Source organism: Perca fluviatilis, chromosome 23 (assembly GCF_010015445.1).
Source record: "Perca fluviatilis chromosome 23, GENO_Pfluv_1.0, whole genome shotgun sequence".
Classification (NCBI taxonomy): domain Eukaryota; kingdom Metazoa; phylum Chordata; class Actinopteri; order Perciformes; family Percidae; genus Perca; species Perca fluviatilis.
The window spans coordinates 1,539,817-1,557,316 of NC_053134.1; the positions used below are offsets into that span (position 1 = coordinate 1,539,817).

Sequence of the window (17,500 nt, forward strand, 5' to 3'; positions counted from 1 at the left end):
TTCAACCAACACTAGAGTTGTAATGGTTGGAAAAGTGTAGAGAAGACCGGCTTTTCATAGCTTTATTTGGTTTCTGTCAACTTTGAATGAAGTGTGTTTTACGATGCTAAAATAACTGATTATTTACATGGAGTCTGGTGGAAAACAGCTTTTGGTGTTGAGGCCTGAAGTCAATTAGGAGTCAGTCAGTTGCTCAGTTAGTCATTCATGACATCATGTTAGCTGATAAAAAAAATGCTTTTCCTTCCTTCCTCTCCTCCTCTCTTCTTTTTTCCTCTCTTCCTTTCTTCCTCTCCCTCTCTTTTCTGTGTGTGTGTTACAGGAGGGAGGGGGAGACAGGTTGATTGACAGGTGAAAAATGTCCATTTAATGATGATTATACCTTTGATGTTCCTTTCCTAATTCAAAAACCGAGAATTTGTGGTAGTCTCTCCCTCTCTCTCCTGCCTTCCCTCTCTCCCTCCCTCTCTCTCTCTCCCCCTCTCTCTCTCTCTCTCTCTCTCCCTTCCTTCCTTCCTTCCGTCCTTCCTTCCTTCCTTCCAGAAGTCTCCATGATAGGAAATGTGTCAGAAATTGTTGCTATGGTGATGCGTGCGCGTGTGTGTGTTAGAGGAGGGAGATGTATGTTTGACAGGATGTCATAAAGAAGTACCACACTACCCAAAATCCTAAGCGTAACTATGTTTCTAATTGGTGGAGATCTCTGTGTGTGTGTGTGTGTGTGTGTGTGTGTGTGTGTGTGTGTGTGTGTGTGTGTGTGTGTGTGTGTGTGTGTGTGTGTGTGTGAAGAAGGTATGAAGTAGCTAGCGCTAAACCCACCAGACTCCATTCAAAAAATAGTACTTTTAGCGTGTATAGAGCCAACATATATTTTCACAGTTTATTTCAACCAAGGTTAGAGTTGTGATGGTTGGAAACGATGTGTCTGTGTGTGTGTCTGTGTGTGTGTGTGTGTGTGTGTGTGTGTGTGTGTGAGAGAGAGAGTGAGAGAATGTGTGGTTGTGTGTGTGTGTGTGTGTGTGTGTGTGTGTGTGTGTGTGTGTGTGTGTGTGTGTGTGTGTGTGTGTGTGTGTGTTAAAGTACTACACTACCAACAATCCCTCTCTCTCTCCTTCTCTCTCTCTCTCTCTCTCCCTCTCCCTCCCTCCCTCCTTCCTTCCTTCCAGAAGTCTCCATGATCGGAGGTGTGTGTGTCCGAACTTGTTGCTATGGTGATTTCGACAGTGTGGGAGTATGGATGGGGAGACAGTGTCTTCCATGGGTCACACATATCCATGTAATGATAATTAATCCTCTTAAGTATGTTCTGTAATTCAAAAACCGTGGGTCCAAACGGCAAAATATTATGATCACCAGAGAGATAAAAGTCTGGCGAACGCATTGATGTGGTTTTTATGTTTGTGGTATGAAATATATGGGACACAGAGCAGGTAACAAACAGGGAACCATCTGCATCCTTCAGATACTTTTTTTCAGTTTCTATCAGCAGTTGGTGTGTAGAGAGCCAAAAGTTTACATCCAGTGGATTCCATAGTTACATGTCTGCGACCGTCTACATTTTGACCAACTATGATGTATGAAGAGTGAAAACTGTAGGAGGGAGAGAGCAAGTTGTTTGGAAAACTTTCAGAGAATCATAATGCAGCTTCACCCTATAGCTCTCAACGTTCTGTCCCCCATACACATACATATTGGAAAATCTCAACCGGTCTGAAGAAGTACTGCAGCTTCATTTTTTTTACAGTTTCTATCAGCAGTTGGTTTCAAAATAACAAAAGGTTTAGGTCCGGTGGATTCGGAAGGGACAGCAATTTGTTTGGAAAATTTTCAGAGAATCGTACTGCAGCTCCCCCACTCTGACTCCCACTCTAACTCTCAACATTCCGGCCCCATCCACACACATTGGAAAATCTGAAACGGTCTGAAAAGACGACGATACGTAAACTGCGATTTCGTAAAAACCGTGCATGATATCCGAATGCCCATTCAGCCTAATAAACGCCAAAGTCTTGTCTTTGGTTTAAACTTAAAATGTTTTTTCTACATTAAAGTATGCCATACAACATGGTCCCAAAGAGGGTTAGTTTTGAGCGATGTTAAGCGATTTGCCGACGATTTCCCATTAAAGTCTATGGGAAATTTTGCACCGTTTTTTGCCGATTTCGTGAAAACCATGCGGCAAATCTCTTAGAAAAGTCATAGCACACCATTCACGAGCATTACACACGTGATGATGTATTTTGTGTGCGCATGTTGGCAATGCTTCGTGAGCCTTAGCGGGACAAAAATGTGGCGGAAGATGAAGAATAAGTATGAGAAACAATAGTCATTGTGCCGATTGCACATCGGCACAGTGAATAAGTTGGTGAGTGGCGCGTTTACAGTACTGGTGGTATACAGTACTGGTGGTAGTGGACAACAGCCTCAACAGTCAAAAACACATTGAAAAAACATTGAAAAAGTGTCAATAAAAAGGGACAGATACATGAAAATTCTACTTAAATACAGTAACGAAGTAAGTGTACTTCGTGACCTTACAACATGTGTCAAACTTGAGGTCCGGGGGCCAAATCGGGCCCCTTGCCAATTTTGATCCGGCCCTTCATTTCTATTAAAGTTCACATAGGCCGGGAGCCAGGTCCACTCCTCAGGATGTTTTTTGCTACCTGTTTTTCACTATTATTTCCTATTATCTTATACTTTGGACCACCCCCAAATCGAAAATCAAAATACACCCTTTTTGGGAAAAGCATTTGGCAGAATGATGTAATTGTGAATATTAAGGTTCTGCAGCTACATAAATGGTCATATAACCCTAGAATGTTGCATGGTGTATCCTGACACATAGGGGGAACTAGCAGAAAGAGATTCTGGGGATTGCTGCCTTTTTGCTGTCAAATATCACCCTCAACATACCCCAAAAGACAAAAACATGTCTGTCCGCCTGACAAATTGTCATCAAAAGTGATAATTTTCAAGCATTTTATTATAGACATCACTGCCTCAAATGTACATGAAAAACTTCCCAAATTTATAAGCTTCAATTTAAGTCGGGTAAGGGGGGAGGGGGGGAATGACATGCAGCAAAGGAGTCGAACCAGCGGCCGCTGAATCAAGCTGTCAGCTAGCGGTTAGCCGAATTAGCCGTTAGCTAAACTAACGTTAGCTTCCCGGCAGAGGCTAACGGCAGCAGCGTGGAACAGATCGTGATTCGTGCAGTGTCGTAAATCCTCGTGATGGATCGTGCAGGCAGCTCCCCCCCTCACCAGCATGAGTTCCACCAATCAGAGGCATCACTGTGTGATTGTGGGTAATGAAGTACTTATCCAAGACATCGCGAATAAAAGATGTTCATCTCAAAACAAGGTTGGTGCCCCATGATTTTTGGCGTCTATATGAGCATATAGAACGGCGGGATATAGGGCGGGACTGTTGAGCTCTATATGGCCGCAACAATCACAAAAAAAAACTCTTCTGGAAGGACTGACTCATTAGTCGTGGAAACGTCCACATCCAGGTATTCAAATTCATACGTAGATACTTAGATGTGTGTAAATTAAATCTATTTGCCGTTTGGGGGCAATCACCCTGGAAAAACACGGCGAGAAGACCCCAAAAACTGCATCGGAGAGGATGTGTCCGAACATGGACACCATTCGGTTCGTCTTCATCCAGGTCCATTAGTTTGAGTTTGAAAGCTACGGCTAAAATCTGAACTAATATCAAAAAGCCTCAATCCCCATCACAGCAATGATGCTAACAGACGTGCTAACATGCTAACAGACGTGCTAACATTCTAACAGACGTGCTAACAGACGTGCTAACATGCTAACAGAGAAACACTCACTTGGTCTGGGAGCTGTAGGAGCCGAAGATGCCAGATGCAAGAGCTGGAGATTCATATCCATTCATCCTGCAAATTACACAGACAGAGAGAGAGAGAGAGAGAGAGACAGAGAGAGAGACAGAGAGAGAGAGAGAGAGAGAGAGAGACAGAGAGAGAGAGAGAGAAATCATTAAAACCTTCCAGAGAAATGTCTCGTCAGGCTCAAATTAAAACACCGTCACCATGGTGATTTAGAGTCTCTGTGTGTGTGTGTGTGTGTGTATATAGATAGATAGATAGATAGATAGATAGATAGATAGATAGATAGATAGATAGATAGATAGATAGATAGATAGATATGTGTGTGTGTGTTCCTGTATGTGTGTATGTGTTTGTGTGTCTCTCTCTGAGTGTGTGTGTGTTCCTGTATGTACAGTGCAGAGCGGTCACATTTGATTACTTTTCCCAGGACTTCATTTTCGACTCTGTATCCATGACAACAAGCTGCTCTGTGAGAGAGAGCCTGTGAGGCAATGCTCAGGGAGAATTTAAATTAAATTCTGTATCAGACAATATCAACGCTGACATGTCAGAAACACTGATTTATTACAACATACGTACGTAAGTACAGCCGAGTGTGCTCAGGTATGGAACGGTTAAATTCAAGTTGTATACTGAGACACTAGTAGCGGTGAATAGGGTAATATTTTAAAATAATACACACAACCATTAAACTTCCTCAGTTGGTTACATACACAAGTATATGAAGAAAATGTATTACAAGTTTTTGAAATTTGTATGTTTAATTATGCAAATTAAGCATGATCTCATTAAATATGCGCGATTTAGCATATATTTTCAGGTAGATAGATTTGAACATATGATAAAGTCAAGTGCAAAAAGATTTTTTTCATTTTGGTTACACACAAGATTTTGTTCAGAGGGATTTCAGGATATCTGCTTTCATTATTTTATTTTATTTGTATTACCTTTATTTAACCAGGAAGGGACTCATTGAGATATAAAATCTCGTTTTCAAGAGTGTCCTGGCCAAGATAGGCAGCAGTACACACACACACTCAGACACACAAAAAACACACACACACACACACACACACACAGAGAGAGACAAAAACACACACAAACACACACAAACACACACAAACACACACAAACACACTGAGACACACACACACACACACACACACACACACACACACACACAGTTTGTTGTGTTTGAAGCCTGAAGAGTTATTGATGTCAGCTGACCTTTGAATGTACCCCCAGCGTTATCAGTCCTCTCACAGACGCTCCACTCTTATCTCTCCATCAGCCTCTCTACAGCCTTCCTCTCCTCCAATCACAGGACACCGACCTACACACGGAGCCCCGCCCCCTCCCAGATGATGTCACTGTGATCAGGTTCAAGGAAGAGATTTAATATTATTATTATTCTGTTTTATATTAACAAGCAGAAATAACTCACTTCCTCATGTTTACGATTTCTCGTAATATATATATATATATATATATATATATATATATATATATATATATATATATATATATATAGAAATCGTGGGTTTGCGATGTGATGTGTGTGTGTGTGTGTGTGTGTTTGTGCATGTGTGTGTGCGTGTTTGTGCATGTGTGTGTGCGCATGTGTGTGTGTTTGTGCCGTGTGTGTGTGTGCGTGTGTTTGTGTGTGTGTGTGTGTGTGTTTGTGCATGTGTGTGTGTGTGTGCTGATGTCTGTTTCCCTGACTCTGGTTGTAGATCAAGTCAAGACAACTGCTCCATCGTCACCATGACGACTACAGAGGTCAAAGGTCAGCGTTCTAGAGGTCAGTCTGTTTGTGTAGCGATGTCATCGTTTGACTTCCTCTTTCACAAAGTCAGCATTAACCTATCAACTGTCTGCAGCCTAGCAACAAGTTATTAACTTAACCACACACAGAGATACACACAGACAGACACAGACAGAGATACACACAGACAGACACACCCACACACACACACACACACACACACAGACAGAGACACACACACACACACACACACACTATGTTTGTGTGTGTGTGTGTGTGTGTGTGCGTGTATAACAGCGAGGAGTTAACGAGACGGCAGACCTGAGAACAGCAGGCGGTTTAATAACCAACCAGATAACGAGAAGCAAACACTGCAGAGTACACACTGTCCCTGAACACCTCGGGGGGGTGGGGGGGGGCATGTTGCCGTTTAACGTTTCAAGGTCAACTTTACTATCCCAAAATGGGGACATTTGGGGTTCAAGGTGCACAAACATAAAACATTTATAAAAACAGATACAATATCTAATTACATAGGCCTTTCACCACACATACATACAAACCTAAAAAAAAAAACACACACACACACACACAAACACAAAAAAAAAAAAAAAAAAAAAAAAAAAAAAAAAAAAAAAAAAAAAAAAAAAAAAAAAAAAAAAAAAAAAAAAAAAAAAAACACAAAAAAAAAAAAAAAAAAAAAAAAAAAAAAAAAAAAAAAAAAAAAAAAAAAAAAAAAAAAAAAAAAAAAAAAAAAAAAAAAAAAAAATATTACAATCCAAAAAAAAAAAAAAAAACACACAAAACCCCCCCCCCCCCCCCCCCCCCCCCCCCGGTCGGGTCATTACAATGTCTTCCATTCATTACCTCCTTTCATTGGTCCCATGTGGGTCATCTGTGTGTGTGTGTGTGTGTGTGTGTGTGTGTGTGTGTGTGTGTGTGTGTGTGTGTGTGTGTGTGTGTGTGGGTGTGTGTGTGTGGGGGAGTAGTTTCACACCTCTTTTTCACATCATTTTGTAGCATTATTATCTCATATCAGTGTGTGTGTGAGAGTGTGTGTGTGAGAGTGTGTCTCTGTGTGTGTGTGTGTGTCTGTGTGTCTGTCTGTCTGTCTGTCTGTCTGTGTTCAGCGTACTGAAGTGTAGAGGTTGTCTCTGACGTCAGTTAAAACCAGCGGAGCGCGGCTGTTTCCCTGCAGGACTTTTAGGAAGAACAGGTGTGTTTCAGGTAAACGTGTACACCTGTAATGAGTTCCTGGTTAGTTCAGGTTCCTCATTAGGAGGCAGAACTAACTCAAACAGCCTGTTACTCTACTGGAAAAGATCTCCACTCCTGACACACACACACACACACACACTTTTTTTTACCGTTTTTGTTAGTTTTTACTAGAGGTGCATGATATATCGACTCGATACCGTTATCGTGATATCACGTTGCGCAATATTATATTGAAAGTGTCGCGATAAGTTAGCGATATATGTATGTTGGGTCCTTTCTGTTGGCTGTGTGGCTGAGTTCTGTTTGATTTATAGCTTGAAACGCTTTAATGGTCACGTTTCATTTGCGGGTTACCGTGCCACGTGCACTATCACGTGCACGTCAGCGCACAGGGCCACTACGTGACAAACCCTATGGAGCGTACCACTGGGCCACTACGTGACAAACCCTATGGAGCGTACCACTGGGCCACTACGTGACAAACCCTATGGAGCGTACCACTGGGCCACTACGTGACAAACCCTACAGAGCGTACCACTGGGCCACTACGTGACAAACCCTACGGAGCGTACCACTGGGCCACTATGTGACAAACCCTACGGAGCGTACCACTGGGCCACTACGTGACAAACCCTATGGAGCGTACCATTGGGCCACTACGTGACAAACCCTATGGAGCGTACCACGTGACAAACCCTATGGAGCGAACCACTGGGCCACTACGTGACAAACCCTACAGAGCGTACCACTGGGCCACTACGTGACAAACCCTACGGAGCTTACCACTGGGCCACTACGTGACAAACCCTATGGAGCGTACCACTGGGCCACTACGTGACAAACCCTACGGAGCGTACCACGTGACAAACCCTACGGAGCGTACCACTGGGCCACTACGTGACAAACCCTATGGAGCGTACCACTGGGCCACTACGTGACAAACCCTACGGAGCGTACCACTGGGCCACTACGTGACAAACCCTATGGACGCGTACACAGTGACAAACCCTATGGAGCGTACCACTGCGGGCCACGCCGTGACAAACCCTATGGAGAGTACCACTGGGCCACTACGGACAAACCCTATGGAGCGCGTACCACTGGGCCTTACGTGACAAACCCTATGGAGCGTACACACTGGGCCACGCGCAAAACCCTACGGAGCGTACCACTGGGCCACTACGTGACAAACCCTATGGAGCGGCACCCCGTGACAAAACCTATGGAGCGCACCTACTGGGCCACTACGTGACAAACCCTATGGAGCGTACCACTGGGCCACTACGTGACAAACCCTATGGAGTGTACCACTGGGCCACTACGTGACAAACCCTATGGAGCGTACCACTGGGCCACTACGTGACAAACCCTACGGAGCGAACCATTGGGCCATTTACGTGAAAAACCCTACGGAGCGAACCATTGGGCCACTACGTGACAAACCCTACGGAGCGTACCACTGGGCCACTACGTGACAAACCGAGGTGGAACAGTCCAAGCCTGCAGAGGTGGAACAGTCCAGGCCTTCAGAGGTGGAACAGTCCAAGCCTGCAGAGGTGGAACAGTCCAGGCCTTCAGAGGTGGAACAGTCCTTCAGAGGTGGAACAGTCCAGGCCTGCAGCCCTGCAGATGTAGGTTACAGAGAGATAAATGCAGATCTGGCCTGGATCCTGTCGGGGAGTCGGAGGATAATGAATCAATCCTCTCATTATCTCTCCCTCGTTTAATCATTACAGCAGAACAAAGTTTCCACTGAGCAGCAGGAGCAGCTTTATTTACACATACGGATGAATGAACACGAAGATTATTTGAGGTCACTTTGAAGGAAGAGACGTCTGTTTTCTGTGGAGACGTTAACACGTTTTACTGTAATAATGTAAAACTGGATTAGAGCCGCATGATGTCAGGATACTTACGAGTACGTCTGGGTTAAAATAATCAATCTTTGTTTAAGTGATCTGATATCGATCTTTTATTAGCTGCCTTTACACCACGGATGTGTAAGTAAAAAGTACTTTAACTTTTTGGGCGTCAGTTCTTAATGTAAACATTAACCTGAAGAATTATCTCACACACACACACACACACACACACACACACACACACACACACACACACACACACACACACACACACACACACACACACACACACACACACACACACACTTTAGCGTCATAAAACACACTTCATTTAAAGTGGACAGAAACAAAATAAAACTAAAATGACACTCACTTTTTCTGGCTAAACTCCACTAACACATCATCTGGTGGTCCCTGTAGCCGGCTCACAGCCCCGAAATCACCATCACCAAACTCCACCAGACTCCATGTAAATAATCAGGACTTTTATCATCGTAAAACACACTTCATTCAAAGTGGACAGAAACTAAATAAAACTACCAAAAGCCGTCTTGGTTCATCTTTCCACTGTTCCAACAATCACCACTCTGGTTTGGTTGAAATAAACCCTTAATTCACCCATTTACATGTGGAGATATGCTGGCTCTATACACGCTAAAAGTCCTGATTATTTACATGGAGTCTGGTGGAGATATGCTGGCTCTATACACGCTAAAAGTCCTGATTATTTACATGGAGTCTGGTGGAGATATGCTGGCTCTATATACGCTAAAAAGTCCTGATTATTTACATGGAGTCTGGTGGAGATATGCTGGCTCTATACACGCTAAAAGTCCTGATTATTTACATGGAGTCTGGTGGAGATATGCTGGCTCTATACACGCTAAAAGTCCTGATTATTTACATGGAGTCTGGTGGAGATATGCTGGCTCTATACACGCTAAAAGTCCTGATTATTTACATGGAGTCTGGTGGAGATATGCTGGCTCTATACACGCTAAAAGTCCTGATTATTTACATGGAGTCTGGTGGAGTTTGGTGATGGCGATTTCGGGGCTGTTTCATGTTAAACTAAAAGGATCTTACTCTTTAACTACAAGCTCTATCTCTGTAGGGATCCTTTCCATAATGTTGTCAGACACTTAATTGTTCACATTAGACACTAAAACATGAGAAAATAGAGTCCAGGTTTTTAAATAAACTGCGAGGAGATCTGTTACAGCTGTGGAGCGTTTTGATTTACTCAGATTACAGCCGGAGCTTCAGCCCCATCACCTCCGGCTGAGTTTAATCCATAAAACATCAACTCTGGTATCGACTTTAATCCTGCGGCTCGGACACCGGACTCAGCAGCACATGTTCACACCCGGATCTCAAAACTAGAGTCCAAAAGTTCACCGTTAAATCAGTCGTTGGGCGTTAAACTACCAACATGCCCGAACTGTTTAACCCTCCATTCGCCCATGCATCGTCCTCCCGGGTCAAAACTGAAGATTACTTTTAACGTTGGTCTCTTTTGGCTTTTTTTCAATGTTTTTGGCACATTTTTTCAACGTTTTTGGGAGATTTTTTCAATGTTTTTGTCCCTTTTTTTGGGAGATTTTTTCAATGTTTTTGGCCCTTTTTTTTGTCACTTTTTTTCAACGTTTTTGGGAGATTTTTTCAATGTTTTTGAAAAAAATTACAAAAAAAAAGCAACAAAAACATTGAAAAAATAAGAGCCAAAAAATATTCAATAAACGTCGAAATAAATGACAAAAAAAATAAATACGTCAAAAACATGGAAAAAAAATGCCAAAAACAAAGAAAAAACGAGATAAACTTCAGCAAAAACCATCACATTTTTTTTTTTAAACTACAAACTTTTTCTCAACATTTCGGTCGTCTTTTTCAACACTTTATACGCTTATATACATTTTTTTCCAAATGCTCACACATTAAATTAAACCAGTAGATGAAAGTAGTGAACTGATTATTTTAGCGTCGGAGGGAACCAATCATGTTACTTTGTTGAAAGAAACTTACATTTCTGATATAGAATAGTTTCTATAAATTATAAATTATAATTAGTCTTGAGGACAACAGGAGAGTAAGGCCGGTTACACACTGGCTGCGTGGCGTGTCAGTTTATATTTGGGCTCCCATGGTAACAGGTTAGAGCAGGGGGGGGTCAAACTCAACTTCCCAGAGGGCCACACTGGAAAATAAGAATCACATCAAGGGCCAGACATGGAGAGTTTATTGACGTGCTTTTATTTCATCGAAAAAGTAAAATATCTTTGACTCAGTGATTGCATGTCTCATATAGTCTTCTCACTCACAGTTTGGTCGACATAAAGCTCTGAAGAAGTCAGCAAAAAAGTTCCAAAGCCATCCTAGAATTTAGGAAATCGAGCAAAACAATGATTACGTATTCTAAGTATGCTACCACCCAGCTGACCCACAACAAGCTCTTTCACAGCCGGAATATTAACCTCTCTGCTTCTGGTTCTGGTTCTGGTTCTGGGGGGATTTCTGAGTCTCAAAGTCGGCAAATTTTCCAAATTCAGCTTCGAGTGTTTCCCCATGTTTTTGGTTTGGCGCACAACCAGGCGAGCCAAAATGTATTGTGACCCTAAATTGATATGCGAGCCGGATCAGAATTTGCAAGGGGCCGCATTTGGCCCACGGGCCTCGAGTTTGACACGTGTGGGTTAGAGCGTGCACGCTGCCTGCGTGGCACGCACGGCTCAGGCACGACTCGAGCCGCGCCGGAAACGCGTGCGTGCTAGAAATAGAACCGACGCCTATTTGTCACGCCACACGCCAGCGTGTTGGAAGTGTTTCCAGACAAAAATAGAATAGGAAAAGATGTTTATATGTCATTTAGACACAAATACATATTAATTAATGACATGTTGATGCCTGAAAGTCTCAAGGTTTTGATATAAATGCAGATAGACATATATAAATGTAATTTGAATATGTCACCTGTCAATCCAGAAGGAAATATTCTGGAGCCTATTCTGCCCTCAATACTGCCGACGTTGTCTGTGCTGTAATCAGATCAGAATATATTTATGTTTATGGGAAACATCCATGTGTCCAGACGAGGCTAGCAGTAGCAGCAGCAGCAGCAGCAGCAGCAGACACCTTTCTGGTGGGAAAAGACGTAGAAAACGCCACGCAGCCAGTGTGTAACCAGACTTAGAGGAGGCTAATAATAATAATAATAATAATAATAATAATAATCCTCAAACTGCCGAGTCATTACAGCCTCGGGACTTTATGGTGATTAGAGAACAAACGGTTTATTGAAGGCGTGATTCAGATCGACTCGTAAACTAAAAATAACTCCAGAGAGAAGTCTGGAGCCGAGCCAATCAGGTCGCTCCGAGGACGTTCCTGCAGTCAGTCACACACACACACACACACACACACACACACACACACACACACACACACACACACACACACACACACACACACACACACACACACACACACACACACACACACACACACACACACACACACACACACACACACACACACACACACACACACACACACACACACACACACACACGAGTGAACAGTCTATAATGGGACTTGGTCCCTGCAGAGGGGGGGGGTCCTGACCCACTTTCTCAGAGACCTGAAGAGACAAACGACCACGAGGTGCTCGACTTTATTAACGGGAGAAAACACCAGACTTCCTGTTTCACCGTCCAGCAACATCAGCGCACGCAGTCATCGAGTAATCCTGTTAAATAATCCTGACTCGCCGGGATTATGGTCACATCGGACAATAACCGTAGTCGTGCTGTGATCACGAAATATGCCGTCTTGGTTCATCTTTCCACTGTTCCAACAATCACCACTCTGGTTTGGTTGAAATAAACCCTTAATCCACCCATTTACATGTGGAGATATGCTGGCTCTATACACACTAAAAGTCCTGATTATTTACATGGAGTCTGGTGGAGATATGCTGGCTCTATACACACTAAAAGTCCTGATTATTTACATGGAGTCTGGTGGAGATATGCTGGCTCTATACACACTAAAAGTCCTGATTATTTACATGGAGTCTGGTGGAGATATGCTGGCTCTATACACGCTAAAAGTCCTGATTATTAACATGGAGTCTGGTGGAGATATGCTGGCTCTATACACTCTAAAAGTCCTGATTATTTACATGGAGTCTGGTGGAGATATGCTGGCTCTATACACACTAAAAGTCCTGATTATTTACATGGAGTCTGGTGGAGATATGCTGGCTCTATACACTCTAAAAGTCCTGATTATTTACATGGAGTCTGGTGGAGATATGCTGGCTCTATACACACTAAAAGTCCTGATTATTTACATGGAGTCTGGTGGAGATATGCTGGCTCTATACATGCTAAAAGTCCTGATTATTTGCATGGAGTCTGGTGGAGATATGCTGGCTCTATACACGCTAAAAGTCCTGATTATTTACATGGAGTCTGGTGGAGATATGCTGGCTCTATACATGCTAAAAGTCCTGATTATTTGCATGGAGTCTGGTGGAGATATGCTGGCTCTATACACGCTAAAAGTCCTGATTATTTACATGGAGTCTGGTGGAGATATGCTGGCTCTATACACACTAAAAGTCCTGATTATTTGCATGGAGTCTGGTGGAGATATGCTGGCTCTATACATGCTAAAAGTCCTGATTATTTACATGGAGTCTGGTGGAGTTTGGTGATGGTGATTTCGGGCTTTTTAGTTACTTTAGAATAAAAGCATATACTGCTGCACTCTGTCGAGACCAACTACAATATTTGGCGAGTCCAAGGCCCGAATCCAAGTCCAAATACCAACAAGTCCAAGACAGGTCTGAGTCCAAATACCAACAAGTCCAAGACAGGTCTGAGTCCAAATACCAACAAGTCCGAGACAAGTCTGCGTCCAAATACTAACGAGTCCGAGACAAGTCTGCGTCCTGTAATAGTAATTTATTAATTTGAACAGGGACAGTGCACAAAAAACATGAATAGATGTCTCGTGCCAGGTAGTAGCAAATTGTTAGTTTCAGCCCATAGTCCCTGAGCAGGTAGATAGCGCAATACAAGTATTTACAGTATACAGTACAGATACATTATTGTCCCCCTATCCCATCCCATCTAGTGCTAAAACTAGACCCCTCCATAAACACACAGTAATTTAGCACATGAAATCACTGGTGGGAGACAGTCTGCTTAGTTACCAACCAATGCCTTAGCAAGTGTGAGAATGGGTGCAAGTTAGTGCCTCAAGTTAGCTCCGTAGGAAGATTATTCTACTGATTTATACTGAAGTTAGCTCCGTAGGAAGATTATTCTACTGATTTATACTGAAGTCAGCTCCGTAGGAAGATTATTCTACTGATTTATACTGAAGTCAGCTCCGTAGGAAGATTATTCTACTGATTTATACTGAAGTCAGCTCCGTAGGAAGATTATTCTACTGATTTATAGCCACAAACAGGAGAATTATGTCATCCCAAATATAGTTTTGTATTGTGGAAGACTACATTCACCCTGTGGCTCCGTCTCACACACACACTTAATGTAGGCCTACATGTTCCCCACACACACAGTTAATGTACATCACACACACACACACACACACACACACACACACACACACACACACACACACACACACACACACACACACACACACACACACACACACACACACACACACACACACACACACACACACACACACACACACACACACACACACACACACACACACAAAAATGTGAGCGTTATGCGGCCTCGATAGTTAAGTTTAGGAAAAAGATGGTTAGGATTAAAACCCTCCCAAAGAACAAGCATTTCCTGAGAGAAAGTCTTTTTACTCTTTACCTTCAGAGACTGAGAGAGCCCACCTGTACCGAGGTGTCCACAGGTGAGTTCCAGAGAGCCCACCTGTACCGAGGTGTCCACAGGTGAGTTCCAGACGGCAGGATGAAGCCTGCGAGTCTCTGACGGATTACAGAGGATCTCTGCAGGAGCCCACAGATTAACTGCAGCAGCTTGTTGTTGACGTTTAAGCCTTTAATTAATGACTGACAGGTGGGGGCGGGGCTTAGAGGTCAGCTGACAGGTGGGGCACTTTCTACATAGACAGTATATATATATATAAACTGGACCACCAGACCCCGTGTCTCTGGACCAGAGACCAGTGAAGGATATTAGAAGTCTCTTTCCCGGTACACCATGTGCTGTTCCTACTAGGACATGTCAACATGTCAGCTGTGAAAAAGGTCTGATAAAAGTCTCTTTCCCGGTGCTGGCTGAGCGTTACTGAGCAGCCTCCAGCTGAGCTTGAAGACGTAGATGTGACGTGAGCAACCTGTCTGAAAGTGTGAAGTCTTCTGGTAGCTGTGCCGAGAGAAATCTCAATCATTCCCAATCTTACAGAGACGGAGAGCGTAGGTATATGTAAGGAGATAACATAGGCACAGGCTAATTACTGATCACTAACATGCTAGTTAACATTAGTCATTAAACCTAAACAGATAATGGAAGTCCAAACTGCCTGTGAGCTTCTCCTGTACTATACGGTAATTCCTCTACTGTGTGACAGTAAGTCTCGTGGTTATGACCCAATCGTTAGCCTATTTTTATAAAAGCGTCTGCTACGGAGCCATAACGTGAGCTACAAGGTAATGGAGCCTTTTATACATTGTCGTGTTTCTTTAGAAATAAACAACGGACAAATAGAGTCTTTAAACGCTTCAGATGTAAAGTTATTCTCTGTCAAAGTGACGTCAGAATGAATGGGAGTCAATGGGATGCTAACGGGAGGTGATGGCTTGGTAGCGTCTAAATGGCGCCATAGGAGCTATGGGCTGTGAGGAGAGGCTTAACCTTGGTTTCTGGGCCTTTAACTACCTCACTTCCTGTGTAAACATCAGCTGGAGATAATATTTGTTATCGGAGTGTTTACCGCCGCGCCCGCAGGGGTCAATAAAGTTTTTATCTACAATGACGACAGCGATAAAGAGTCAGACTTTAGGATTTAAAATACTCATATTTCTGTTCATATTTGTGACTTTAAGGCTCAAAATGCTGTTTTTTAGTCACTGATGATTGGGCGTTTAGGCGTCCTTTTATATTGCAATTTCCCCGTACATTTTGTGTACACACACGAACACACACACACACGAACACACACACACACACACACACACACACACACACACACACACACACACACACACACACACACACACACACACACACACACACACACACACACACACTAAACTTAAAGCTATGAGAAGTCCTCCTCCTGAAAAACTCCACCAGCTCCTGTTTCCCAGAATCCTCCTCTGACATCACAGGGACACACCTGCCAGGTACGGTTACAACACCACCACCCCGTCGGCACGGCGACCGACGACACACAAACAGGACGGGATCTCCCAGGAGACGCCGCGGCAACAGGCAGTGACATCATCATCAACAACAGTTTTGTCAGTGCTTATTTAAAGCTCTATCGATGCTCTGCACCCTTGTAGCGACCCTGGTAGCGACCCTGGTAGTTGACCCTGGTACTGACCCTGGTACTGACCCTGGTAGCGACCCTGGTAGCGACCCTGGTAGTTGACCCTGGTAGCGACCCTGGTAGTTGACCCTGGTAGTGACCCTGGTAGTGACCCTGGTAGCGACCCTGGTAGCGACCCTGGTAGTTGACCCTTGTACTGACCCTGGTAGTTGACCCTGGTAGTTGACCCTGGTAGTTGACCCTGGTAGTTGACCCTTGTACTGACCCTGGTAGTTGACCCTGGTAGTTGACCCTGGTAGTGACCCTGGTAGTGACCCTTGTACTGACCCTGGTAGCGACCCTGGTAGTTGACCCTGGTAGCGACCCGAGGTAGAACCCTGGTAGCGACCCTGGTAGCGACCCTGGTGATTGACCCTGGTAGTTGACCCTGGTAGTTGACCCTGGTAGTGACCCTGGTAGTGACCCTGGTAGCGACCCTGGTAGCGACCCTTGTACTGACCCTGGTAGTTGACCCTGGTAGTTGACCCTGGTAGTTGACCCTGGTAGTGACCCTGGTAGTGACCCTGGTAGCGACCCTGGTAGCGACCCTGGTAGTTGACCCTGGTAGTGACCCTGGTAGTTGACCCTGGTAGTTGACCCTGGTAGCGACCCTGGTAGTTGACCCTGGTAGTGACCCTGGTAGTGACCCTGGTAGTGACCCTGGTGTTGACCCTGGTAGTTGACCCTGGTAGTGACCCTGGTAGCGACCCGGTAGTTGACCCTGGTAGTGACCCTGGTAGTTGACCCTGGTAGTTGACCCTGGTAGTGACCCTGGTAGTTGACCCTGGTAGTGACCCTGGTAGTGACCCTGGTAGTTGACCTTTGTAGTTGACCCTGGTAGCGACCCTGGTAGTTGACCCTGGTAGTGACCCTGGTAGTGACCCTGGTAGTTGACCCTGGTAGTTGACCCTGGTAGTTGACCCTGGTAGCGACCCTGGTAGTTGACCCTGGTAGTTGACCCTGGTAGTGACCCTGGTAGTTGACCCTGGTAGTTGACCCTGGTAGTGACCCTGGTAGTGACCCTGGTAGCGACCCTGGTAGTTGACCCTGGTAGTTGACCCTGGTAGTTGACCCTGGTAGCGACCCTGATAGTTGACCCTGGTAGTTGACCCTGGTAGTGACCCTGGTAGTTGACCCTTGTAGTTGACCCTGGTAGTGACCCTGGTAGTGACCCTGGTAGCGACCCTGGTAGCGACCCTGGTAGTTGACCCTGGTAGTGACCCTGGTAGTTGA

At 44.3% G+C, this 17,500-nt stretch overlaps 1 protein-coding gene across 1 annotated transcript in view; it reads right to left on the reverse strand.

Annotated features, from left to right (window-relative positions):
• Positions 1–17,500, reverse strand: part of eps8a (epidermal growth factor receptor pathway substrate 8a) — a 67,405-nt gene that overhangs the window by 44,059 nt on the left and 5,846 nt on the right. Inside the window, 1 exon segment of the mRNA XM_039792404.1 lies at positions 3,848–3,913. Within this exon segment, the coding sequence (XP_039648338.1) occupies positions 3,848–3,912 (65 nt within the window). The 5' untranslated portion in view covers position 3,913.